The 27020-nt window shown below is 36.6% G+C and overlaps 1 protein-coding gene across 1 annotated transcript in view; it reads left to right on the forward strand.

Moving 5' to 3' along the window:
* Positions 1-17223: 17223 nt before the first annotated feature.
* LOC122720291 (protein patched) overlaps positions 17224-27020 on the forward strand; it is a 50241-nt gene continuing 40444 nt past the window's right edge. The window contains exon 1 of the mRNA XM_043946900.1: positions 17224-18635. Within this exon, the coding sequence (XP_043802835.1) occupies positions 18417-18635 (219 nt within the window). The 5' untranslated portion in view covers positions 17224-18416. The remainder of the gene's footprint in view (positions 18636-27020) is intronic.

Raw genomic sequence — 27020 nt, forward strand, 5'->3', positions numbered from 1 at the left:
CCCTTCCCTCGGATACTCGGCGTACTATTTATTACAGCGTAACAATATCTTTCATTACCTTTTACCTATAATAACACCCATTCATCGTGCTCGAGCCGATCTCCTTTCCCTTCAAACCGTTTCCCGTTTCCCGAGAGTGGAATCCTCGGTCGCGATCGAATATCATACCCATACACATAGAGAGAGATACGGAGGCAAGTGAAGATGGGGGCGGGAAGGAGGGAGGAGGAGGACAGGAGACAACAACGGTTGCTCCTGGGCGAAGGAGGGCAGAGCAGCGACGAGGAGGATGAGGATTCCCCTCGGCAGGCGAAAGGGAGAAAGAGAGAGGGCCACCCACGTCGAGGGCGCAAAGGCGATATTTAGCGGAAGGCAAATCTCTCCGGGGCCACCCACGTCGCCTCCTTCGTTCGTCGTCGGGGCTACCTTATTTCAGGGTGCAACCAAGAAAGGTTGTGTGTTGCTCACTCTCCAATTCGGTGCGTGAGCCACTAGCGCAGCACGGTAGATACTCCAGGGACGAATGATCCACCGACAGTGCCCCCGATTTCCTCTTCTTTCTTCTTGCTTCCCTCCTGCTCTGCTCTGCCTCTCTCCTCTCCCCCCTCCGCCTCTTTCTTCGCTAATGGGACGAGCGAGGGAATTCGTTTAATGATCGACCGACTGACAAATTTGCGATGAAGCGGGCTAATCTAAAGGGCATCCGCAAGATGTATCGCGCCTGTTCAACCTTCGACATTCGTTTCTCGGAAATCTGAACGAATCTTTATTTGAATTGAAGTTTTTGTGAAGTTGAATATATGTATATACAATTTGAATGATCGGTTATTATTATTTGTATTTTTTATTTGTTTCTTCTATTTAAAAGTCTTAAAATATTTATTTGAAGATCGAAGGAGAAGAATAGAATGGAAAATTTTAGAATCTGAGAAATATAGAGGAGATAGATCATTCTCTAATTTCTAATTTTTTTTTTTTTTTTTTTCATTTCATCAATATGAAATTAGTGAATTTCATCTTCACGAGTCTTTTCATCGTTCTATTTCTTAACTTTTCCACAAAACTTCTAACTTGAAGATAAATCGAAGTTATATGAATTTGAATTTACAAACGAAGACAGATATTGAATATCTATGAATAAGTAAGATAATTTTGAATTTACAAGGAACTATAAAATTAGAATTCGAAAAATGGAGGATTAAATAAGAATCGTTTAGTTAAAAGTAAGATCGAAAGAGAGATATTTTGTATCTCGTTATGATGAGATTGATAAGATTAATTAATCGATGTGTATTCGATAAATTTAAACATTGTAAGCATGAATATATGTAAGAATGATTTATTCATAGAAGAATTTTCTTTTTCTTTCACCTATTGCAAATTCTGCGTGATAATTTTAAAATTGCTTGCTAATACAATATAGTGATTGATCTGATACATATATACTAGTTTTTATTTTTATATTTTAATGCTAATATTTAAATGATAAAATTCCGGATTTTTTCATCTTCATAAATAAAAAAAGTCGTTTAGATAAAATAGTATAAATAATAGTACAGTGTTGATAAAAAGATAAGGATTAAGAATAATGGATAAGATAATTAATAGATAAGAATAACACAGTGTTATTATTGCTATTACATATATTACTACACATTAAGCACTGATGCATCGTTATGCGCTTGCAAAAAGGAAGTGCATTATTAGAGGAAGAATAAATCCCGCTGCACCATTTATCTTTTTCCACTGCACATTCTTTTTTATCCTTGCCAAGCAGGAGACAGAACTCGTCTTAATTGCTAATTGCGTGATTCCCTCCATCCATCGAGCTCGTAACTCTAAATCATCAGTAACAAAATCAGTCACAGTAAAATCAGCGTGGCACGAACCACATTATCCTAACCCAATCATTGCTCGGAATAATATATCAATCGATTAATTCACATGATTTATTCATTTCACACGCGAGAAGTAGATGAAGTGAAACTATTCCATCATCAACGAGTCCTTTTTAAAAATTTATCTTCATTTTCGAATTCTTATTTCTAAAATTAATTCTTTCGCGTTTCTTTACAGATGCAATCATCGATTCAATATCCTTCGAATACCCGTCTCTGAAACTATTCAGGAACAGGAAATACGAATTTGAATGGCCATGATCGGATCAATGGTGATTCAAGAAAAGGGCAGATCTAACGAAAAACGCTTTCATTCAAAATTCTCCTGGGATTTTATATTTACGTTCATCCCCCATGAGACGATCCTCCAAAAATATTTTACGAGAGAGTAAAAAAAAAAAACAGCTCGACGAGATGAACGAAGATGTTCGAGTCCCGTTCTCTCTCTCTTTCCCTCTCGTGCGAGTTTTTCGAGTCGAGGGGGAACAGGATCGAAAGGAAGTATGTGATTTACGACAATTTGCGAAAAGTCGAGATGCACAGGTTCTAGAAATGGAATGGGTTAATTATCGTGCACCACGACGCGGTGTAATTGAATGAAATTGGCCCGGAAAATCATTTAATAATCTTTAATGAGCTCGACGGGCTGTCTGACTCCGCTGGAACACGAAACGGGGTATCATTCGGATCTGCAATAAATTCTGCGTTCATTCGCTCTTACGTGTAAGTGCATGTTAAATGATTGAGGAGTATGGCATGATAGAAAGACGAGAAAGAAAGAGAGAGAGATGTCTTTGATTATAAGGTACGTTCGGAGTGGAAAGTGGACGTGTTTGTGAATTGATGCGTTTCTAATAATTCGAAGGGAGAGAGGAGATAGAGCAATGTTTAAATATATCGGGAAATATGCAATTAGATGGGAAGATAAATGGGGACGCGCATTGGCGTGTTATTAATGATTGGAAAAGAAATATTTTCTGGACTATTTTCTTGGATAGAAAAAATATTTAAAATGACGTCTTATTCCACCGAAGATAAATTTTAATGGATGTTACTCGTCGCGCAAATACAGAAGTTTGTAGTAATTTTAATCCATTTATTATTCTTACGTCTTCTTTTATTGATAAATTGATATTTATGAAACGATAATATCCATCATCCATATATATATATATATATATATACATAGAAATTAATTAGAACATTTATTTTAAATTTACCACTCACTCACACGGTGAAACTAATCATCAAAGTAAAATCATCATCTTCCGGCAGCATTCTTCTCTTTCATCGAACGCGCGTTATTTGAAAAAAAAAAAAAAACGAAGAAACATTCGCGCTGGAAAGGGAAACTCGTATAAAATCACTCCACACCAGGATGATGAACGCACGATTTTCCGCACGACATCCGGTGCCAAGAGCTTTTCGCAGGAGGGCGAAAGAAACCGATCTCTTCTTGCGTTCGGCCCGAGGGCAACCACGTGGACCAGCTTAATACCGTCGAAAACGAGCGAAGGTAGGGAAGAAGGACGGTAAGATCGGGTTCTCCCTCGTCATTACGCGCGGAATAACACGTTTCACTCGTCTTTGCACTCGTCTACAGCGAGCGAGGTAAATTAATAATTGGAGCATTTAGTAGAGATACTGAACGACACGCGTGTGTGATGTACATTTGAAATTATAATGGAGAAAAAGAAAGGAACGCGGAATGGAAGGGGGAGGAAAAGATGGGCGAGGAGAGAGAGAGAGAGAGAAAGAGAGAAGAATGAAATTGATACGGGGAGGGATCCTCTTCTTGTTTATTCTTTTATGTGGAGCAGAGGGGTTGGCCCGGTGATTGAAATTAATTCGTGCTTTCTAGTGACGGACTTTTATCTACGATAATGGAATTGTGAAGAGCTCGCGTGCTTGTCTCTTTTTTGTCGCGTATGCGAGCAATGCAGATTTTTCTTCCTACACACACCCCGTACCCCGTTTCAACCTGAATATACCTCGTAAAATAGCTGCTCGCCCGAGGCTATCGTTTTCGTTCTTCGTTTTTGCCAGAGAGAGAGAGAAAAGGAACGCAAGCTCGGGTGGCTTCGTGGTATAAGATATCGATTCGATGTCGCGTGCAACATTTCGAGGTAGGCGAAGAAAGGGTGTTAATTTTATCTTACTCTATATATTTTATTACAATAAGCACGTTGAATAATTGCACGTAATAATACTCGTTCGTTGCCCGAAATACCTTGAATTTATAATTATTTGTAACCAAACAAGCTATGTAGAAGAGAAAAATCGACGCGCTTATCTATCCAACACGATACGGCACTCGCGGTCTAAGAAGATTAATCGCGGAACGTGTCCTTTGCCAAGTTCGTTGTTGCATTTGCCTAATTCGATCGTTTCTACGCCGATTGGATATTCCCCTCTCCGCATAAAAATAAAGAAAAAGAGGGGAGGGGAGAGGGAATCGGTTGGGGTGGCTCGTGCAAACGGGCCGAGCCCATTCCATTCCCGATTCGGGGCGTGTGTTATCAACGGGTCCCGGGTTATACATTTTCTCCGGCTTGTAACTGCGGCTCGAAAATTTGCGAAAAGGACGTACGCGCGGTGTGCGCCGCGCGCGTTAAAACGCGGACCACCCGGCCGGGCCGACGGCGGAAGTGGTGGCGCGGCCGATGCCCACAGCGAGAAATTTGCAGTCGACGAGCGTGTTCGCGGCAAAATTTGCCTAATACGCTCGTATCTAAGCAAAGCATGTCGCCGATGTTGCGCGCCGCGTTAACCCTCCCCCTCCCCCCCTCGCGATAAAATTGATTTACGAGGTGAGGGGAGAGCGTTTGTTGAAAATGTATGAGGGACGTAAAATACGTATAAGGTATAAGGTATACAACCTGGTCATTTGCGGTGACATAATTGCAAAATTGTGGATACGTTATGTATAAGGGAATTTCGCTTTGCAATATTTTAAGCGCGAGATGATATTTCCTCGAAATCGATCCAGAATTTTCTTTTTCTTTTTCTTTCTCTTATCGGAGATATTAAATAAAATTAAAGAAAACTAGTTAAAGTTAAAAAATTGTAGCTTGATAAATTTCAATTTTTCAAATTTACAGGGCTATCTGATTTGTTTCGAAACGTTCAGATCGTTATCAGATCGTTCTATTAGACAACAATTAAACTTTCCAAGTTAAACAATCGAAGCTTGAAATTACGGATTCGAAGCGGTTTCCTCCCCTTTCCCCGCACACGCAACATCCTTAAGGTTAATTTAATCCCCGGGATCGAAAACACGAGTTATAAAATTTTCAGAATGATTAATCGGCCGCTGGAAGGAATTACGCCACGAAGAAATACGACAGAAGCGTCGCGGCGTTTACACAGCGGTTCTGAACACTCGGATCCGGCCGCGAGATAAAATTTCAATTATATAATTTCTGGCCGTTCCCTCCGCCGAGCGAGGCTCACAATTCATCGTTAGTACTGTATTTCCATCAGCCCGAACCTAACGATTTCAAGCGCATACGAGGCCAACGTAACCGCGACGGGGTGTGCGTACAAATGCGTGTACGTCTTATCGAGCTATCTAATCCCCGTATTCCCCGATCGTGGACCACCCAGGCTGTTATACACCGCGGAAGTTGGCACGCACGATTTGCACACGCACACGTATCGTGGCTGGCGTGTCGCCGTTCATGTACACGGTGTATCACCGTGGGTTGTCTTGCGCAAGTTTCTTGTTAAGTCCTGTTTCCAACTGGCAAGAATACACTGTTATATTATTTCGCAATTACTAGCCACTTTTTCTGGTTAATCACACGTTTAATTAAAATTATCATCCGTTGGTATGGAAATAAGATATAATTGTATTTTATTAAAATTTGGGAGATGGATATATAAGGTGGATCCAAAGACGTTAGCAAGGAATTATAAGGAAACTTTAAACTTTCAAACCATTTTTAAACAGAATTCTCAAAAGCTAGCTCTTCCCTGGATTAGATTAGATCAGAAAAGGAGGAAAAGTGAAGATAATTTTAATTATATCAGCAAACGTAACTTGATCTCGAAACGACAAATATTCGTTTAGGACCACGATTTTCGACAACCCATGTAATCTCCCGGCAAGGCCAAGGCACGTTGCACGTGCCAGCCTTCGAAGGAAAGAAAGTATCGTACGATCGTAGCGAATAAACGATCGTAACATTTATTAATGATCATTCGTGATAATTACCCAATCGTCAACGTTTCTCACACCTTTCTCCCCTCTCTATTATTATTCCCCTTCCCCGAAATCACAATAAGCATACATACAACCCATATCCTTCTAATCTCACGAAAGAGACCTCGACTTTAAATTAATGGATAACGACACCGTTCGAAGAAAAAAAGGAAGAAAGAGAGAGAGAGAGAGAGGAAAAGAGGAAGAAAAAGTTGTTTCGATTCGCCTCTCGAGCAATGTGTCAGTCCCGGTGAAGGGGTTAAAGGGGAGCAACGAAGTATCGGATCGAGGTAAAGTGCGAAGTAGAGACGGCCCCTTATAATAGCGCGGCTCATTGGGTGGTCCAGCGGGGCCACCGTGGGTGGCCCACTCACCAACACCGTCCCGATATTAAGCACGGCCACGTGTAACGTGTATACGTATATCGGCGGTGATACAGGCACGCACACGCGGCCGCGGGCCGCGTTTAACCGCGATATATCATTTTACTTAGCACCGAAGCGGAGAGGCTGCAGCCGGTGGCTGAGCCGGGACCCGGGGCCAGGAACGTAACAAGTATGTTCCGTGTCGACTTTACAACGGCAACGTTCCAGTATTTATGCACGGGGCCGGATAACTTTGCTTTCTCCTCAAACTTATTCCACGTGTGCAACTTCCACACCTCCGGTGGACAGGAGGAATTATCGCCCCGTGTCTTATCGTTCTCTCTGCCTTTTTCAAAGAACAGCCACAGATTCTTACTTTCTTCGGTGCTCGTGCTCCTGCACACGGTCCTGATGACGATGTAACCGTTTTTTAACGAGGATGTAAATCTGTAAAGAGGGAGGAAGAGAGGGGAACGCGTGTGTGAATGATAAATGGAAAGAAGCGGAGAGGGAATCATTCAATCAACTAATCTCGTAATCTCGAAATTCGTAATTTTCACTTGTATTCGTGTATTTATAACAAAATAGATAATCTATTGGCTTGGCAAGAAGCTTATTAAAATTCGTATATAATATGGAAGATTTTTAAGACGATACGTAAGGCATTCCTAGATCATTCTCGTTATCGATCCTCGTTGTAAATCGGGGCCAGGGAGAGCCCTTTTCAAGAATCGAGCAAAAATGTATCGAATCGAATAGGAAGAAGCCGGCGCCCCACATTGACTCTCGAATGGCCAACGTGGGGAGTCGACGATCCTGTCGATGGACAATGAGATGAAAAATAACGTGCTGGACCAGGTCGGGTTAAAGGCTTCGTTGCTTACATACAAACCGGCCCCCTCTCTCCCTTTTCTATCCCTCTCCTCCTCCTCCTCCTCCTCCTCCTCCTCTTCTCTGTCTCTCCTTTTCGTTGTCCCTCGTCCCTCTCGCCCCGGATTCCGCTAAGTCAATTCCATGTTGAGGATACGGCAGAGGCGTCAGACGACCTGGGTGGTCCCCGTCCTACGCAAACAGAGTATACAAGCGGATACACGCTGGTTGAACAGGTAGTGCGCGCGAAAATTTACTGGACTTTCTGGATTTCGAGCGCGTGAGGGTGAGGGTGACGCTTGGAACAACGTCCCTTCTTCCCCCTCCCTCCTTGCTCTCGTGTGTTTTTTTATTACGTTCGCACCCTTCTCTCTCTCTCTCTCTCTCTCTCTCTCTTTCAAAAAATATCACTGTCGAAAGAAGTGGAAAACAACTTCGTGGAAACAACATTTTGTTCGATAAACTTCTCTCGAATGGATGAACTGGGACTTGTTCTCGGGATCTGGTTCTCGAAGTCGCGATTGTGAGGTTTATTTTATGGGGGTGGCTCGTAACGGTGCGTCTTCCTTCACGGAAATTCGGACGTGGACGTTAAAAAACGGTTGGGACGGGGGTACCGTTATTTTTATTCAAATCTACACTTTATGAGATCATAAAATGTATTCTTTTTTTTAGGGTTTGTTCAGCGACGATCGTGGCTGAATAGAAGCGGTCTAGGAAGTTTGTGTCAATTTCATGTAACGCGACACACGCTGGGATTAATCCGAAATGTATGATTTGTTGCTAGAGTAGGTAGCGATACGGTTGGAATTGTCAAGTAGAATGTTCTTTGTCTTTAGACGTAAGTGGAATATGAAATAAGTTTTATTTTAGTAGGCAAACTCGATATTCGAACGTTGAAACGATCGATGATTACAGTTAGATGCAAAGGAGAAATTATTTATAAAGTATCTTTATCCATTATTTTAATTTTTACGTGAAAATATCTAATAATATTCTTCTTATTTTAAGGAAACACCAATCGAAGAATGTACGTTTTGTCCCAATAACGATAGATAGATTTATCTAATCACAACACGCAATACACGTTTCAATATCATTACAAAACAATTGAATAGAAGCGTGATATCGCCGAATCGAATAAGAATAACGAAGAAACGATTCGCAAAACTTCTCGCGGGTATCACGTCTCGGGACCACCATCGAGCTCACCCGCGACGAGCACGTGAACCCATACATAAGCGTGCAACCGTCGTATCTTCGACACGATCCAACACTTATAAAAGCAGGTAATGCTAATTCAAACAAAGTTATCGTCCCATAGATATATATATATATATATATATATATATACATTTAATTCTTTTCTTATTTACATACGAGCGCGATGGCGGCGCGCCACCGTCACAATGACCCATTGTCGAGGGGTCCTCTACTTGAATGGGGACCATCCAGGTCGTCAGGTTTCCAGTTGGTGATAATTCTCTTAGGTGAAATTAGAAACGCCCTTTAACTTTCTTGGGCTACCAACATTTCGTACGATGACCGAGAAACGTCTTTCTTTCCGGATATTTTGGAAATCGGCGAAGAATGGTTGTCCCGCTGCGTGAATGATTTCGAATCTAGCGCGAAAGTTTTCTCTTTTTCTTGGTAGTTTCTAGGAACTCTGTTCGGGGGGAGAATTGTTCCTCAGATTCTCAACTTGGCATGAGTTAAAATACTTATCACTTTGGGAAAAATTATCGAATTTGAAATAGAATTTTGTCAAAGGTAAGAATGGCTATATAATCGTCACGTTTGTAATATAAATTATGGGTTTGTAATGTTGTAGTCTTTTTTTTCTTTGGGTTTTTTAATTAATTAATGGTTAATTTTTTAAAAATTTGTTTCCAAAAATTTTGAATTTTTAAGGAAAATTTTATATCGTTTCTTTATTAATTTTTAATTATTTATATAGATTAAGTATGCAAGCAACTTTACCCACGCGAAAAGCAGGAAGAAAGAAAAACGAATATAGAAAATTTTATGATTGTACACGATGGAACGAAATAGCGTGAAGTTTGGATTATCTGCTATACCCTCGTCAAAGTAGACTTCAAGATTCAATCCGATAAGAGTTTCCTTGCTACGATAAGTATCTTGTGAATACAAGCTTTACACCTCTGAAGGAGCAGTGAAGTATACTTACACGAAGGTGAGGAAAGTTCTTAGACTTCATAATGGAATTATGGAATTATTTCAATGTAAAAATCATTAACTCTTATTATTCTCAAGAGTAATTTTATTATTAAAAACATGCTCAATTATGACAATTTTTTGACGAGCATAAAATATATAATATCGTAATAAATTCCATAAACGATAAAAAAAGGAAAAACAATAAATATAGAAGAACAAATAAAATACCATAGAATGAAAAACCAACGTTACTGTTTGTACAATGCGCATACGTGTACTTCGTAAAGGTGCATTGTGATTCCAAAAAAAGGAAGAAGAAATATCAAAGATCTCCACTTTATTATCCCATTGCAACCCACCTTTATGCACGTTTCATGCGCCATAAATAACGCCTTTAATGCTACTTTATTTGTACGCGCGATGCGAGCCATTGTCATGAGAGACTCGTGCAAAAGCATGAATAACGGTACAAAGTTTCGTGTCCTTGCTACCGAATCGTATTAACTTGGTGTTCGGCGAACAAGCGCAACTCTCTACGCGGACTGCCTTGAACGAAACGCAACAAATCGTCCGTAGTTGGATTTACGACTTCGATCCGTATTATTCGGGTTAACCACGGAGATGTATCGCAACGTGCCCTTGGTCGGTTCCTGGCCCTGACCATATCGCTTTTCGTCATGGCCCGAGGTGTGTCTACGGACCACCGACGTCGTCGCAATTAGTAAGTCGGATATCCTTCTTTTTTCCCCTTGTTCTCTCGCTCCTATTCACCTTTACATTGTGCAACCCTTCCCTCGATCTATTTTTCTCTTCATCTTCATTTTATATCGTGTTTCTTTCTCCCTCCTTATTTGGTCCATGAATCGATTCGATTCCATATGCGGTTACTGTAGGCCAATTTGTGAAACGTTTAATGTTCGAAGTAAGTGGTACGTAGGTGAATATTTTAAAGAAGCTTTCTTGTTTTCTTTTTTTTTTTTTTTATCATAAGTGATTTATATTTGTCCTATGGTGTAATTTGAAGAAAACGTTGAACGAAAAACTTCACTTAATATCATTAAAAAAATTATTCTGGCTTATTCGTTACATTCGTTCACATATTTTTGATATAATATAAAAATTTCAATATTCCAATGACGGATATCTTGTTAAAATGAAATAGAGGTTGCAAAAAAATTATTTCTTTAGCTTTATCAAATTTCAGAGATCTATGCTATTAATTTATAAGTAATTGATCGCGAAAAAGTCGCAAATTTTTCGTATAAAATAAAATACAAATATATATATATTTTTCCATGATGAAAGATGGAATGTGATATATCGGTGAAGTAAAATTTATATTACATGCGTAAGACCACAATGTAATAAATACCGATCGCGGAAGCGGAATCGAAGAAGAAATAGACAAAGTAATAATGTTTGATTTTTACGGTGTAATTTTCAATTGTAAAAAAAAAAAAAAACAGAGTTACGTCAATTCGATATATTTGATTTTATATTCCATTGCAGAAATATTCAGTTTTTATTAAAGGATTTTTCTATAAATGTTTTACGATACGGAAGGTAATTAAATGCTTCGTTCTTTACATAGCGTAGAAATAAAAACTAACATTATTTCCACTACAAATGTTAGTTACATGAAATGAACATTAAAAATCATTTTCAAGATAATTTTATTCTTAATTATTATTTCTAACGAAGAAAGTCTAAAATATTATAAATTATTGATCTTATACACAATTATGTATTCACATGTTGAATTAATTTTAAGAAAATAATAGATTCCATCCATTTTTAAAAATCTTTTATTTCTTACTTCCGTTTAATAACTTAACTTTGAAAAAAGATAAACAATTTTCAAACTATATATTTAATATATAGTCATGTCATTGGTTTTTGAACAAATTTTTCAAAGTTTTTCATTTATTTTTAAAAGAATTACTTATTAACTAATTTTCTATTATTCTTTAGGATTATTATCTTTGGAAGATTTTTAACCATATAAAAATAAACTTGTCACGTTTCTCCTCTTGGACAAAGAACTCTTGTTAACGCAAGCGCAAGAAAGAAATAAGCATTCACGTTCTACACTTCGCTCCCAAAAAAAAAAAAAAAAAGAAAAAAAAAAAGAAAAAAATCATCTCTTTAATAAAAGAGACGTTCAAGAAGTTAATTCTACCGTGCAAACGCCGCTGAAACATTTTCGGCTCCAATTTTCATTTAATTAGCGCTCCGTGTAATCAACCGATAATTACCATTCACGGTATCGAACAGTCGCCACGTAGATCGTATCTCTAACAGGCGCGTAGCAAGAAAGGAAACGAGGAAGATGGAGAAAGAATCCGCCGAGTCAACGAAGATAATGACAATTCCCTGTCCGGAACGGAATTTCTTCGGAGGGTCGTTCGGCCAACACCGGAAGTCGATGTCCCCGCGGTGTTTCGGCGCCGTGCATCCAACCACGCGGCGGTATCGTAGATAATCTATCGACGAGAAGCACCGGTAGCGGTCGTAGATGCAGATAGCCACGGGTTACGATCCTCCTCTCGCTGTCTCCTTTCCACGTGGACGAACAGGTCTGCGTTCACGATGAAGAGTAACGATTCCCCTTGTTACAATGGCAAACGACGATCCTCTGTTCGACGAGTCGCTCATCCTTCGCATTAGTCATCACTGGATAGAACTTAACTTGACGTTGTACGACAATACCGCAAGATGGAAAATCGAAGGATGGAAATGTGATTAAGAAGATAGAACGTTTCAAGCTTTCGAATACCAGTCTTGTATTTGTATTTGATTTTTTGAAAACGGATATAATTATATCCGTAGAGACATTTAAATCGATGGATAGGATGAATATTTTGGTGACTTGAGATCGTTTTGAAAAATGAAAAACATTTGGAAAGTTTCGGTGAAAAATCGTGAAGAACTTTGGAGAACGTAGAATGCATAGAATTTTATTTACATTTTTTATTTAGTTTAATTTAAAGTGCATTATAGGCTGTAAATTCTCAATTCTGACGTTTATAACTTTAATTCCCATTTGGAAAGAAACATAATAAAGGCGTCGATAATCGAGAAAGAAAATGTGCAATTCAATTACACAAAGAATAATATTAATACGTTACTTTTACATCTCTATCCTCAACCTTTGTAACCTATTTTGAACAATTTTATTCTCGACAATTATTGATACTTTCGCCTGAAACACCATTACGAATTATATTTTCGTAAACGATCCTATTTTAATCCGATAATTGCAAATTTAAACCATAAAAAAGAAACTAGGAGGAATTAAAAGGAAAGAGGATCGAGTAAAACAATGCATGCAATATTTTTAAATTCGATTTGAAATCGATCTATCGATACTCCGAATAATCCAGCTTTACACCAATCGACAACAATGATCCCAATATTTAACTCAACAATCGATCACGTCTTAAGATTAAGATGTTCGGATCACTGTCTCCATTTTCCATCCAACAATATTCATCAACCCCTTATTACCGGTAAAGAGATCGACGAGCATCGAACGATCCCCTCGTCGGTAGTGGTTCACCTCGAATTTAGATTATTCCATCACGAGGCAACAATAGGGGATAAGGATATAGTGGTATCGGCGATAGCCAGCTGCGGTATCGACGGGAGACCTTATTTTCGATGGTATCTGCGAAATAGAAACAAACGAATGGAGGGACGGATGGATAGACGGACGTGTATGCCGCATTCCGTGTTTATTATTTTGCCGGTGGGTGGTCTGGAGAAGTCCAGAGCCGTCTTGGTGGCCGATAGCATCTCTCGTGTCTCTCATGTGCACGCACCGTTGAACGCGGCCAACGCAGTGAACGAACGTGGCGCATCGAGTCGTCTTGCGTAAGGGAAGTAGTCGACTTCTCTTCTTCCCCCACGCTCTCCATTCTCTCCATTCTCTCATTTCCACAGTTTCTCCTTCTTCCATCTTTCGCCGGCTGCTGCCTCTGCCTCTTCCTCTTCTCTCTTCTTTCGCCAGATCTATCTTTCTCGATGTTAGTTCTTTCCTTCTTTTTTTTTTTTTTTTTTCTTTTTTTTTCTTCACTCGTACGTCGTTGCTTATTTTTTGCCTTATTGTCGCTTATTGTTCCCAATGCGCTCCCCCTCCCTTCTTTATTTCCTTCGTGTATGACATTACTGCCTCCTTTTGTCCTCCTCTGGTGGTTCGAACGTTTTCTGCTTTTAAATCGATGAGTTTTTACCAATGTTCTTCGTGTTCTTCTGGAAGGGAAGAAGAAAAAGATTTTGGGTTGTTGTGCGTTGTCGATTTTTTTTCTTCTTCCTTTTCTGTAAATTAAATGTTATATATTCGATTTTTTTCTGCTCGCAGTTTTCGACTGGCGAAAACGATATGAGAGACATGAAGAGGATACAAGAGGAATAAGAGGTATGATAATGAAATAAGGGTATTTGTAAATCGAGGAACAATAATTCTTGTAAAAAAATATTAATGAACAAATATTCGTAATTCGTATAAAATTAGAAAGAAAGTACAATTTTAATTTTAGTGTTGCACATATGTGCTTTTCTTGCATGAATATATTATTGAAATTTAATTATATGCAAAATAATTATTTATTTAATTATTTAACAATTTGACCATATTGAGAAATTATGATAAAATATATTAAATTATTAAAGAATGATCAAAATTGCTCTATTTTCAATTTATTAAAATATTCAATTTGTTAATTATGTTATATCATATATTTTTTTCTATTATTTACAACAAATAAAAATAAATTCCTAAGAAGAGAGAATGAAATTGTACTTTCAATATAATTTAATACATTAATATATTTATGTATTATTTGATAGAAGAAATAAAAACACAATACGGAAGCCTATAGAGCTGCAACCCGAACAACAGAGGTGCATATTATGGAAAATAGATCTACAGTGCGTCAGTCGTGCACTCTGTTTCAGCCTAACTCAACTATCTCGCTCTCGCACTCATTAAGTCGATGCAGCGTCGGCAAAGATCAAAGCTCGTCTTCTACAGAGGACCGCTTAATACTGGGTGGCGAGTTAAGAGTGTCGTAAAAATTATTAACGGTCCCTCCGCACGTTGTGCCTTATCGCCAGATCAGCAACTGCAATAAGGTGTATTCATCGAAGCCGCCACCACAATATGCAATGACATTTCTTTTTCACTTTCGTTTTGCTTTATTTATTAGTTGAAATTTTATAATGAGAGATCTTAGAAATAATGGAAAAAGAAGAGACCAATATAAATACTATAATTTGAATAAATTAAAGCGAAAAATGGATAATTATATATATGTATCGTTCACAAGAAACGTATTATTTTCACGATATATTAATTTATGATTGTCGATCGAAGAAAAAGGATAAAAACTTGTAAAATTTCGGTATAAATATTACGATAATTTTGCAATGCAAGAATAAAAAATAGATCACCCGTTTTATTTGCGACATCGTTTGTATCATGCTTGGATATTATGTTACGCAAACAAATGTCGATGTTTGCACGCTTAACATGAAATAATATACTTTTAATTTTAACGTCATATAAAATTATATCTTTTATTCGAGAATCATTAGATTCTTCATTATCGATCTGAATGATTAATCTGAAAAAGAGCATTGTTTTATTAATTTCAAAAATTCGAGACAATCAATGAAAACAGAGATCCCTTGGATCAAAGAGCAAAATAAAAATAATAACTGATATAGGAATCGAAAATCATCTCGTATTTGCTGGAACAGTGTCGGGCTTAGTATCGCAGTGGGTGGCCGCGTATTTATACATTATCTTTTTCGATCTGCTAGTTTGTTTCGCTCTCTCTTTCTCCCTTTTATTTAATTTTCTCTATCTATTATTTCTTTCTCACTTCTACAGTTTTATTTTTCTTTTTTTTTCATATGCTGATCCTTCATTACATACACGATCCCTATACCCGTGTATTAATCTTACGGGTGTGAGACTATCCAACGAACGTTTTGGCCTGCACACACGTAACATGGAAATGGTGTACGATGCCTAATGAAGTCGCAACGTTATGCAGATATTATGAAGACAGGTTAATAAGTTAATCATTCGTTATAATATTTTTTCCTGTGGCTTAATGAACATATTCAAAACAGTTATCTTTTTTTTTTCTATGCAAATGATATTTATAGAATTTCGTTTGTAGGTATGAGAATAAAAAAAAATTTTATTTAATTACGATGTTTAAAAAAGATTTTATTTGAATTATGGTATGAATCATAATTCAAAATATAATAGAAATATAATAGAATATGAGCGAAAGAATTATTAAAATCTTATGTATCGTTCACAAGAAACGTTTGATTCGATTATACATGAAGCAGATAACAATAATAATAAGAGAGAATGCAGTCGAACCCTATAGTTGCAGCCGCCAATCAAATCATAACCAGTGGCAGGAGAGACACATATAATCAATTATGCAGATTTGCTTTAGTGGCGATGGCCAAGAAACGATTGCTGGTGAAGTAATAAACTGTTGTATTTCCGGTCTCGATTAATATTGCTGAGAGTAGCAGCGATTCCGATCTCTAGAGACCCGTAAAGAAGTCGTGTTTACGTTCGGTACACATCGGTGGCTCTCTTCTGCTCGTCTTCAACTCTCTACCGCACGTCGACCGCGTTCACTGCTCTTCATGAATCGTTCGAGTCTTCTCTACTAACACAGAATGCAACAAGCGTATACAAAACTTCTTAAGACCGTGTAGAAGTAATGACGAGGAGAGAACATCGAGAGAGAAACTGGAGAAGAAAGAAAAGAAGATGCTGCGGCGATCTGTAAACGACGTTGTGTGCCTCGTACGTGTCACGTACTTCTTCTCGTGTGTGGGTAATGTTTTTGCTCGAGGGGAAATGGTACCGCGTGTGTGGTCCTGCGTCGTACTCCCTGCACCCCTTGTGATGGCACATCGCCGTATCCTAGCAACGTAGAACGCCACGCCGAATCGGCCAATCACGAATAAGTTCCGATCACTTCGGTTGAAATCGGCTTATTTCGGTTCCGACGTCATCGGTACCTGCAGTAACGTATCGTTCTACCGCGAAAATCAGGATATGCAGTAAGTTTTTCACAAAAAATTAATTTATTTGAAAATTTTAATGTTATTTATTTATGATAGTGTAAACAAAAGATTTAATAGATACTAATATTTAGATTATTAAATAAAAGTAACGTATAATTTTGCGTAAAGATACAAATAAAAATATGATTTTAAAATTTTATATTAATCAGAAACATGCATAATACATACAATTATATTCAAGTATTATAAATATAAATTCTTATTAGAGTTATTATTTAAAAATTTATAAATAATAATAATATATGTGCATGCAGTATGTATATACATATATATGATACTTATATATATATACTTATAAAATATTATATTCTACATAAACAATTTATTATAAGAAAGAATTGTTTTTGCAATTTAAATTAATTATTATTTAGAAATTTGTTTAATTTTATAAATCGTTATTATGAGAAAATGTAGAATTATAAATTTTCTCGATCAAACGAAATATATTTAAGCGTGCCCATAGAATTACGGTCCTGAATGTTTGTGCAGCACCGATCTCGGAAAGTGGCGCCGTTGGAGGGGGGCCGTCAACTATGGCCGGCGCAGAAGGCAGGCCACGAAAGAAATGTGGCACCGCATTTCGCTTAGTACGGACTTAGACTGCTCTAAGTGGCGGTCGTGTACGCCGGTGTCCGATCACGACAACGACGACGACAACGACGACGTCGTCGTTTCAGAACGCGTGACAGAGAGACTACCAGACTTTAACGAGAATTTCCAGCTGCCTCTGCTGGACTGTGGAACACTCTCGTTCTCTCACGTCGCCTACGCCTTCTTGCGTAAACCGGATGCTCGTCATTGCCGCGCTTATACGAATTCGGTAGTCGTGGCGAATTTCTTCGAACGCAATGTGAATATTCGAACAAGATCTAACTGTGTCAAGTGACAACGATCGTGACAGTGACACTGAAGTGTGCGTAATTACATGCCACGCTATTATCGTGCGAATAAAAAGACAATGAATTCAATCATCGTCGAGGCTGAAACTTATGTGTTTATTTTGTTCCTGTGACATAAAAAAAAGGCACATGTATACAAGAGCGTGGCTGTTTCCCGCGAAAACATCGTAAGGTCGACAACAATCTTCTCTCGATTGTCGCATGATATTTCAAAACAAGCAAACTCGCGTGTGCGCCCTCGTGCTTGTCGGCGATACTGTGAATCCCGCGAGAGGGAGATACAGAAGAGAGAGGGAGTACGAAAGATCCCGCATTCAAGTAGAAAAAGCAAAAGAGAGGGATAGAGAAAGAGACAGAACGAAGAGACGAATCGGTGAAGAAGGAGCAGTCACGTATTTACTTTTCTACGGTGGTACGAAGCTAACCTAAAAACCGATACTCGGTCCGTTTTGTGCGTATACCATCGATGGGCACAATACAGCCGCGCATGCGCAGAAGAAATTGTGTATACCTCGTGCGCGAATTTCGATTACTGTGCTCATCGCATGTATACACTATCGACAAATTGCGCGGTAAACAAGATTTACCAATTGAACGTGTGCTGTGACAAGTGTTTCTAGAAAGATTCGTGTAAAAATTACGTGTAACCACGATAACAAGTGTACAGAGTGATATCGATATTTTTTTTTTTTCGTTTCTTTCGTGTTCGTGCCTTATTCGTGCTTTTTGAAATCCGTGTCGCGTCCGGTAACGTTACGAGTAAAACGAGAGGGGAAACAAAAAATCGAGAGAAGTCAAAAAGAAACGTCACGTTGGAGGGGAGTAATATAAAAATAATCATACTGCGAATTGTGCCAGGGCGAATGTATGACGGATCATGGTTTCTGCGTCCGGCCCCACAGGGATCCTAGCGGGACGCCCTTCCGGTTCTCAGTGCTTTCAAGGTTCGCAATCATCACAGAATGGAAGTGTTACGAAAAATCATAACGAGAAGAATATTAAAAACGTCGATAACGCGAAGCAACGACACGAATCGGACCTTTATATTAGGCCAAGTTGGACTGATGCAGCGATAGCGTTGGATCAACTCGAAAAGGTAAGTTTCTTTTATTTCCAATTTTTTTATAGCTATCGTATCATATTTAAAGCGATATTAAGAGAATAGGAAGAAATAAAGAAATAATTTATTCGAATTATTTATTATAAATATAAAAGTAAAAAAAATATTTAAAAAATATTTAGAAGCAAAAATAATACTATCTTGCTTTTACTTCTTCATAATATTCTATAAATTATAAAAGAATACAATAATATTCACAGTATAAAATTTCAATAGTAAAAAAAAATAAAATACAAATAGCATAAAACTTCTTTTTTTTGGAACAATCTTCCAAATTCCACACACATTTCTTTATTTTGTTTGCCTAGTCTCTGAAATGCTTTTCATTCTATTATGTATTTCGTTATATCTTTCTAGTCGTTAAAATAGAAACGATGAATATAGACATCTATAACTATATTCAATTCTTTTTGTCAAAAATTATTTCTAGTTACCAACATATAACATGCTATAAAAAGAAATTCTATATTTTTCTTTCATATATCTTATATTTTAAAAAACCATATTTTTTATTCATAAACTACTCAACTCAAGAATTCAAAAAACATAATAATACTAGAATGCCCTGAACATCATGTCGTAACATCATTATAATTTAGTAAACGATTTATTGATAACATAAATTTGATCTACATACGTATTAGATTACTAGAATAATTCGCGAATCGACTTTAAAAAAAAGAAACAAGGAAAGAGTAGTAAGTCTCGCGTATAGGCCCGACATTTCTTAGATTGAGGACGCATGAATCGTGTGTATTATCGCATCTGATCAATGAGATACTTTGAAGATCTCAAACCGAGAAAAGTGTCGAAAACGTGCTTTATCGTGCATTCTCCCTCGCGTCTATTATTTCACTTCACTTCACCCGCTACTTCATTCCGCGTTTATCTCAAGAGCTAGCATAATCGCGTTGTTCGTTTCCGCATAAAGATATCGGAGACGAGGAAGGGACAGAGAGCATTGTAGCCGTCGATGTTATCGTCAGGCTGAACGAGAGGTCCAGAAGAGTTTATCTGGAACAATGCTTCATAGCGACACGAAGTTTCGTTCGTAAAGGAGTATACCTTTTCCACGAATGGATATGCTCTCTCGAGCACCTAGCTGTAAACTTTCACACACGCGGGTGGTCCGTAGACATGTTTTCAAAGACCTAGGTGGGGGATGACGAAAGAAAGACGGAAAAACGAACTTGTGGAAGTGTAGATCGACGAAGGATCGATTTCTTACCGAATGGATACGCATCAACCCCTCTTGTTTTCTTCTCCTCCTCTGGCTTCCTTAAAAAAAAAAAAAAAAATCCTCGTCAAACGACGAAGACGATCTCCCGAGCGGTCTTGCGACACCGAGATCGTCCCTTGAGATCTTTCCATCTCGAATGCCAGCCAGAAATGTGCATGGCACGTGAACCAGGTCCTATCACCTTTCGAAACAGACCTCGAACATATAAAGCCCTACGAGCTTTTGATGCTAGACTTTTTCTTGACAGTTTTCCAAGAACATACCTCCCTGAAAGCTGCTCCAACACCTTTTGTCGTTTTCTCCACCTTTTCTAGTTTCATTTCCCATTCTGGAAATCTTTTGTTTCATCTGGCTTAGAGGAAAATGTATGGGGGGACGAGAAGTTATGTAGAAATGCTACTTGATGGAAATTAACGTGGATAGTAGATTGAATAATTTATTTAGAAGAGATAGATCGTTAATTATTCATTTATCAATGAATGTAGAACGATTTTCTAATTGATTATTTTTACAAAAAAGGAGTATATATTATTTTTTTAGTTTTTGATTAATCCTGATAGGATAGATTATAGATTTTCATTATTCGTTATCATAGAATAGTTATTTCGTGATTCAGAAATATTGATATTAAATTTTTCTATAAAATTGTTTTTTATAGGTTAAATTTCTTCGAAGAATATAATTTACAAACAAAATTATAAATACACATACGTGATAACATATTCGATGCTTAATTCGACGAAAATACGAATTATATTTATATTTATATAGCATTCATTCCGAGTAGTATCGTTTACAATATCGAAAATTAAACTCTCCAAATGAAATACAATGTTAATGTAATCTGAAATGAAATAAGTATTTAGAAGATAAGCGTTTCGTTTCGTAAGCAACTATTACGTTGGATTCTCTTATCGTTAGTATATCAAACATGTATAAATACATTCAATATTGTAACATTGTCTGTTTTGTAAACTGTCTTCTTTCGTTACATTTTCATTCTGTACATCAGTCTTCTATTTTTTTTTTTGTTTATATATTTTTTTACGATTTTCTCAATATAATACAATTAGAATTTTGATTTAAGAGGTCCAATAATTTATTTTTATTAATAGAAATGAATATTATTGCGATGATTAAATTTAATATTCATTTTTTCTTACTTTATGGTAATTATTTATTTTTCAAAGAGATTAATTTTCTAAATATAATTTAAATTATTCAAGATAATTTTTGATATAATTACGCATCGGCATTTCGAAGAAGTGGAATATAATGTCCGCATGTATGAATCACGATTTTTTATTTCATTGAAGAAACGAGTTCTATCAAATCACCGTATACGCGACGAGATTATCTGGAACTATCGTAAAAATAAGAAAACACCTTTTCTATGTATTTTCATGTTTCTTCCAAGGATTCCAATTAACAATTTCTTCAGCCTCTGGAAACAAGTTTTCTCAATAGCTCCCACATATTCACCGCAACTTAAAAATAAACCAATTTCACGGTAGGTGTTTTGCTTTATCGTTCAGCGTTTTCTTAATTTCTCTTTTCGATGTATCGAAAGCTGTTGCTTTCTTCCATTTTAATGTTCAATTAGTAGAATGAAATAAAACGTTTGTTTGAAAAAATTATTATAGGAGAAAGTGTAATAATTTTGTATATATTATTTTAGTATTAATTTGTAATATTTTATTGTGAATAGCTTGTTTGTTTTCTTTATGTAGAATTACAATTTAATATATTTTTTTTTCTTTAAAAAATATAAAAATTCAATAATTGTATTATAAAAATAAATGTTCTGTAATCAAATCTCGAATAATTATATGAATATCATAATTTGATATATTCATATATCATTTCTGTTTTTATTTTACATTTCATGAGTAAAAAAATTTTCTTACTCGATATATTTAGCGATTTATCATTAAAAATACAAGTAACGAAATTTGAATAATCGTAAGAATGTAAATAATTTATATATTTTTTTTTCATTTATATTTATATATTTTATGTGACATTTTTACACATAATTATACGATTATTTAGGAATTTTCACGCATCCGTGTTAATCTACCGTGAAAAGGAATGTCAATAAATTTTCTTAAGTGCTTATAAGACATTGCAATTTAGTTTTATTTTTTCTTTTTTTCGTTTTCGTTTCAATTCTCAATATATATGAATATATATTGCTACACGTAATATAGAATTATATCCTTGTTAATGATATCTTTGAATGCTTGTAGGGTTGTTATAAATTTCACGTTTTATTTCAAAATTTCATTCATTTCGTTTACTAGAATCATAATAATTGTATAATAATGGTATTTTCAGATATAGTATATTATTAATACCAGCATAATATTTATCAAATACTTTTACAATTATCATGTAGTGTTTGCAAAACGAGCAATCAATTTATTACTGGTATTTCATCGTACTTATTTCATAATAGTTATTTAACAGTATTTATATGATATTCAGTGAATTGTATTCGTGCATTATACAATATTTATTCGATAAAGAAAAATAATATAACAATAGAACAAACGAGAACGAGTGAATCAGTATAAGGCTCATTCAAGAAATATGCTTAATGCATAAACTCTGATTCATTCAAACAACCCGTACATATGTGACGTGAAAACTGCTCGTGTGACCACCCAGAGAGACCAGCTTGAGCAAAACGCTCTTGAAAACTGACACTCGGTTCTCTTGTTATTATAGGTATACGTATCTCGGATCGTTCTTCATTGAGTTAAGTGCCATTGAAAGTAATGTATACGTTTTATCATAATCATTGTAAATTTTTTCTCGAGAATCGTACATCTATATACTACCAGCACGATTATTGGCTGGTGTCCATTAAAGCTGGTCATTAAAACCAATCTCAATAATGATATTTTAAAAGAAATCATAAATAAGTAGTTTTAAAACTAGAAATTTATTAAATATATATTTCATAGAATTATTAACATAGAAATTAGAATCTATGGCCATTTTATAGTTTAAAAAGATTTTGTTGTTTTAAAAAAAATATATCTTATATAATACTATTATTCGATCCGTCATATTAAAATAGTCATTGTATTAAATTTCATTAATTAAGATTACAAAATCTCTACTACAGCATCGCTTCAAAATAACCGTGATTCGAAAACTTTCCTTTTGCCAAAGCGAAGGGAGAAAAAAAAAAAAAAAAAAAAAAAAAATATCGACACAATTCTCGAAACCACGATCGTCGCGAAAGAGAAGATAGATATATCACCGCGCCGTATACGTATTGCGCGGGCGGACAAACTCTGTGGCACGCCTGCCACCCAGGGTGAGAGCGGCGCGAATAAAGAGCCGAACGCGCCGCTGTTTTATCGTTTACGCGGTTGCACAATCGCGCTTGTGTCAGCGAGTATGGTATCGGCGGGGCGGTGACAGTGGCGGGCGGCGTTATCGGGACAGGAGAGAAAAAAGAGGCGCATTCTTCGGGGTCGACGCTCCACTTTTCTCGTCGGCCTGAAAAGGGAGAGCCGCCTCTCCGTGCACTGCGCCCCGCGTTCATGCCGGATGAGTCAGTCAGTCAGTCACGGCCACTGCCCTTACGATTCTCAGCGTGCATACTCGCACGCATATCCCGCGAACGGAATGGCGGGACACCCTTGGATCGTGTAACCCATTGCGGGTGCTTTTATTTCGTCGAAATAATATTTCGATCGACCGATTCCTTCCTTCAAGATTTCGTGCTTTCAATTTTATTCTAGGGTTTTATTTCTTGATATAGGTTGAAAGGGAAAGAGAAGTTGTGGACTGTAGGTTTCTTTGGGATTTTGGAATGTGTTTGTTACATGTGTATATTAAGCGGTAAATTAAAAATTCTTGTGAAAAGTGGGCTCGATCACTTTTTGGACAGCTCATATAAAATTTAATCAATATTTCGTACGAAAAGTACGAAATACAGAAATAATATTCATTAATAATATTTATTTAATCGATATTCAAAATATTAATTGTCAACGATCGATTCGACATAACCTCAAAATTGCTCGGTAAATGCAAATCATCGTAATGACGCTTCTTCAATCTCGTATTTCAATTATAAACAGGTTGTTTCGATTCCTTTATTTCGTAATCCTATTTTCTTGTTCTCATAATGGTACGATTTTGAGAGAAATGGGTTTGATCTTGCGATAGGGGCGTAAACCGGAAGCGCGGTGCACAAATACGCATCGATTACTATGCGCGATCGCATCGTAAGTACACCTGTGCGCAAGCGCGCACGTGTGCATGCATCATCGCGGGACTCCACTTACTCCAATTTGTTTACCGTCCTCGAGGATGATTCAGTTACAGGCAACGACCTCGACCTCCTGCACCACCTCCTATACACAATCGTTCGCTTATGCACGGCCACGTGATCATATTTCCTATAAGCAGCGACCGAGCGGCACGGCGTTTCTGCATGCGACCTGTTTGCTTATTATAAAATACGTTCTTGATTCTTCAATAAGGAAGAATTAAACTGTTCGTTATGTAATTGATGATGTAATGATTCGAGGCTGATCGAAGGAAATCGATAACATGTTCGTCAAAACTTTGGTGAAAACGTTTCTTAATTATTTATATATTGGAATTGTTTTTAAAATTGATATTATTAAAATGAAATAATATATCACATGATCTTTTTATGATATTAATTGTACAAATTAATATCATTTTTTTTAGATTAATCTTACAAGTTTTATTTTCCATAGTAAATTCAAATTTCGAAGAATTCAATTATCATATTAATAGTGAAAAAATTAATTCTATTCTAGTTTTTTTTTATTATCTAATAAATAACTATATCTAGACAGAAGGAAATTAGATATTTTTAGCGCAAGATTAAAATCAAGACAGTAGAAATAATAGTCTCTTGCATCTATTTACAGATATTTCGCCACAAGCGAGTTTTCTTCGTTTTTCGAAGTCAGGTCGAAATCTGTCGGGAAAACGAGAACGAGACTTGAAAGATACGATCGAGCAAGAGAGAGAGAGCGTCGCACTATTTTATAATCGCGTCTTAATTTGTGGCAGCTGAAATCCCCCTTTCCGAGCCGCACAATGCTGTACATTCACGCGCATTGCGTCGGCCCCGTTCGTTCGAGTGAGATTAAAGGGCGCCGACACTACGTGTGAGGCTTTTACACTAATAATACCTACGAAAGAGGCCCTCGTAACCGCGCGGAGGAGATGCAGGCCGAAAGAGCACCTTTTTCCATGGCGACGGCGGCTTAGAAACTTGTCGCGAGCTGATTCCGTGATCGGTCACCTCTTTTTCTCTCGATTCCTGGAAATTACTTCTTGACGATGTCCCATATGCAAATTCGAGAAAGGCGAATTTTATCGGATTCTCGTTTCAGGCGTGTGCCTTTTAACATTTATGAAAGTTAATATTCATCAACGAGAGGGGGCTGGAGTGGTTGCATCCGAACTCTCTTTCGCGAAATCGATTTTAAGAATTATATCGTAGTATAGAGGAATATTGTTATTTTCGGATGCTGTTGGATGCTTATATGGGGATTGGAATGGATTAAGAGGTAAAAAGAGAAAGAGAGAGAGAATTGTGAAGTTTGAAGAAATATGGAAATTTAATAGAAAGGAAAGACGATGCATGATGTAAAGAAATGGATCTATTTAAATTCATTTTAAAATTTATTACTTCAACATTTCATGAACGAAAAGATTTATTCTATTAATTACTGCATATCAAGTTATTGATTTTATGTGTTAAAACAAACTTAATTTAAAATTAAATTGACATTAAATGCAAACCAATTTAAAAACGATGCGATAAATAAATAAGCATCTTGTACATAAGTAGAAAGTATTTACTTACAGAATTATAATAATTTCAACACTGAGAAACATTGCCATTTTGCACTAATTCTCTCAGAATCGGACAAACATTTCTCTGTCGAAAGCACAGACAGGCTTTCATTGTATGTCTTTCGATACGCGACGTTCTTCGCCTTTCATCCGTCCAGCTTCAGGATCGCTCAATGATCGTGTACAAGGGATAAAAGGGAGAGGATTTTCGCGTGGAAAATCTGGAGAGACGCCAAGAGGCGCAGGAAACGAAGATCTCGGCCTCTATTCCATTTCTAATGGCGCAAATCCGCCATAAAGGTCGACAGAACAAGTCAAAGCGAAATGGATGGAACTGGAGGAATAGTCGGCCTGTTCCTTTCATCCTTGGTGAAGGATACACGCCCCTTGCTTGCTCGAAACCTTCTTCAGCCCGCTGGCTCCTTTGCGTAGGGTCAGTATCCATCGCTCAAACGTTGCAACGTGTAGATTTTGTTCGAGCAGGGGCTAACAATTATGAAATTAGTAACGAGCCAGCCTATTTTCTCTTTTCTCTTTTTCGGCTTTGAACTTCTATATTCCTGTTTAGTTAGAAAAAAGAGTAGGAGGTAATTTAGTAGGTGGTGGTAGTAGTTAAGTGTGGTAAGTTAATTGCCAGCTCTGAAATAATTACTAGATATATTTTGTTAAATATGTGTAGTAACAAAGGTTAAGCCTAATTTCTTTTTGTTGTTTAACGGCTAATATTTTGATGTGATTTATTTCAAAAAATGTTTAATGATTTATTTCAATGATAATTGTTTTAATATGATATTTATAGTGGTTTTGATAAGATTGGTGAAATAAGTTAATTTCAAGTATAGAATCGTTGAAATAATCATAATAAATTGGAAATTCATATTTAAACAATATCAGAAATATGAGACAAATTATAAAATTTCAAAGTAAAATGATAAAATGTTTTATATGTGTCACTATTTTATTTTAGTAGATGATAAAAGTAAATTATTTGAGATTTGTTTAACTAAAGAATCTAAATTTATACGATATTCTATTAGGATATGTATGTCAAGTAAATCAAATTATTAATTACATTTGCAAAGACAGTTACAACTCCTCCCTTATTATGGCATATTAACCTGACTGAAACGATGCTATAATTGCAATTACATTTACGAGTAAATCATCTTTTATGACCGCATATTAATCAGACTGAAATAAACACAATCTAGCAATTACATTTATGAATTGAAATGAACTCAATTACTATTAACCCTTTC

This window comes from Apis laboriosa, unplaced genomic scaffold (genome assembly GCF_014066325.1).
Source record: "Apis laboriosa isolate Shangri-la unplaced genomic scaffold, ASM1406632v1 scaffold122_cov146, whole genome shotgun sequence".
Taxonomy (NCBI): domain Eukaryota; kingdom Metazoa; phylum Arthropoda; class Insecta; order Hymenoptera; family Apidae; genus Apis; species Apis laboriosa.